Source organism: Egretta garzetta, unplaced genomic scaffold (assembly GCF_000687185.1).
Source record: "Egretta garzetta isolate BGI_Z169 unplaced genomic scaffold, ASM68718v1 scaffold117, whole genome shotgun sequence".
Lineage (NCBI taxonomy): Eukaryota > Metazoa > Chordata > Aves > Pelecaniformes > Ardeidae > Egretta > Egretta garzetta.
In genome coordinates this window covers 2,747,395-2,748,971 of record NW_009260479.1, presented here as the reverse complement: position 1 = coordinate 2,748,971, position 1,577 = coordinate 2,747,395, and the positions used below count along the sequence as shown (strand labels likewise).

At 40.5% G+C, this 1,577-nt stretch overlaps 1 protein-coding gene across 1 annotated transcript in view; it reads right to left on the bottom strand.

Moving 5' to 3' along the window:
- Window positions 1-1,577, bottom strand: part of LOC104130993 (sodium channel protein type 5 subunit alpha-like) — a 35,654-nt gene that overhangs the window by 12,901 nt on the left and 21,176 nt on the right. The window contains 1 exon segment of the mRNA XM_035899625.1: window positions 702-822. Coding sequence (XP_035755518.1) covers window positions 702-822 — 121 coding nt within the window.

Genomic DNA, 1,577 nt, shown 5'->3' with positions numbered 1-1,577 from the left:
GTGAGACCCCACCTGGAGTACTGTGTCCAGTTCTGGGCTCCCCGGTTCAAGAAAGATGAAGAACTCCTAGAAAGAGTCCAGAGGAGAGCAACTAGGATGATTAAGGGACTGGAGCACCTCCCCTATGAGGAAAGGCTGACAGAGTTGAGCTTGTTTAGCCTGAAAAAGAGAAGACTGAGAGGGGACCTCATCAACACGTACAAATATCTTAAGGATGGAAGTCATGAGGACAGAGCCAGACTCTTCTCAGTGGTGCCCAGCAACAGGACAAGGGGCAATGGGTACAAACTGAAACATAAGAGGTTTCAGTTGAGTATGAGGAAGAACTTCTTTACTTTGAGGGTGACAGAGCCCTGACACAGGCTGCCCAGGGGGGCTGTGGAGTCTCCTTCTCTGGAGATATTCAAACCCTGCCTGGACGATGTCCTGTGCAACCTGGTCTAGGAGAACCTGCTTTAGCAGGGGGGTTGGACTAGATGATCTCCCGAGGTCCCTTCCAACCCTTGTGATTCTGTGAAAAAGGGTTTATTTTTCAGGTGCCATGATCTTCTCTGTTGACTAGACAGAGAGAATGATTTGGAGTATTAATCCAATTTCCAGATAACTGAAAATAATCCATCCTATTGGTTCAGCATCACTAGAGAAACAAGTCTGGTTTTGACTCTTCTCACTTCCCAGCAATGAAACCATGAGAGCCTTACCTTCTGGAAAACATTTTTCTGGAGTCTTGAAGTCTTCAGCAAACTCTGGAATTTGCCTCAAAAGATCTTCAGGATTTGTCAGATCCACTGTGCTGCCTTCAGAAGAGCTGACACTGTCAAACTATCAAGTAAAATAAGAACAGGTATTGGTTCTTTCTACATTCAGCTCCAAATGAATAAGTTCACCCATGAACAAATAACATTCAAAATTAAAATTTGGCTCTGTACTAATATTTCAAGTACTGTTGGTAACGGAAAAAAAATTTGTGATTTTAAAAGCATATAAGATCAGAAGTACCAATAGGTGCATTCAAACAGGGGCCAAAGCTATATAATTGCAATATCTACCCACTTAACTGCCTAATGAGCTGGTAAATTGAGGAGCTCTTAAATTGCTTATCAGTATATGTAGTCCTCAAAGCAGGATAAGCTACTTGGGTTAAACCCATGAAATCATAGGAAAATGCATTCAGACGGGTGAACTGGATAAATATAGCTGGTATTGTATCAGGAACTGAAAAAACCGTGACAGTATTTATGAAACAGAAATTGGAATTGTATCATATATTCTCCAGTCACAAAGCTTTCCGCTACCCCATCACACCATATATAATGTATGACGAGTCAGCAGTTTATTACAAATTACTTGCTCTAGGTGTTTGCTCTTTTATGTTTGCACAGCGCTTTGTTACCTTTTTTTAACCTACTCTTTATTCAAAATTATTCTAAAAATATTTTTAGTTAATAACTGCTGCCTTTACTGTCATAGTGAGAAACTCATTTAAAGTATTACTTTTCTTGAAACTGAGATACATAGGACACAGGAAGACTTGCTGGAATTTCCCACTCAGAAACAGATGTCTCCTTTAAAGACTT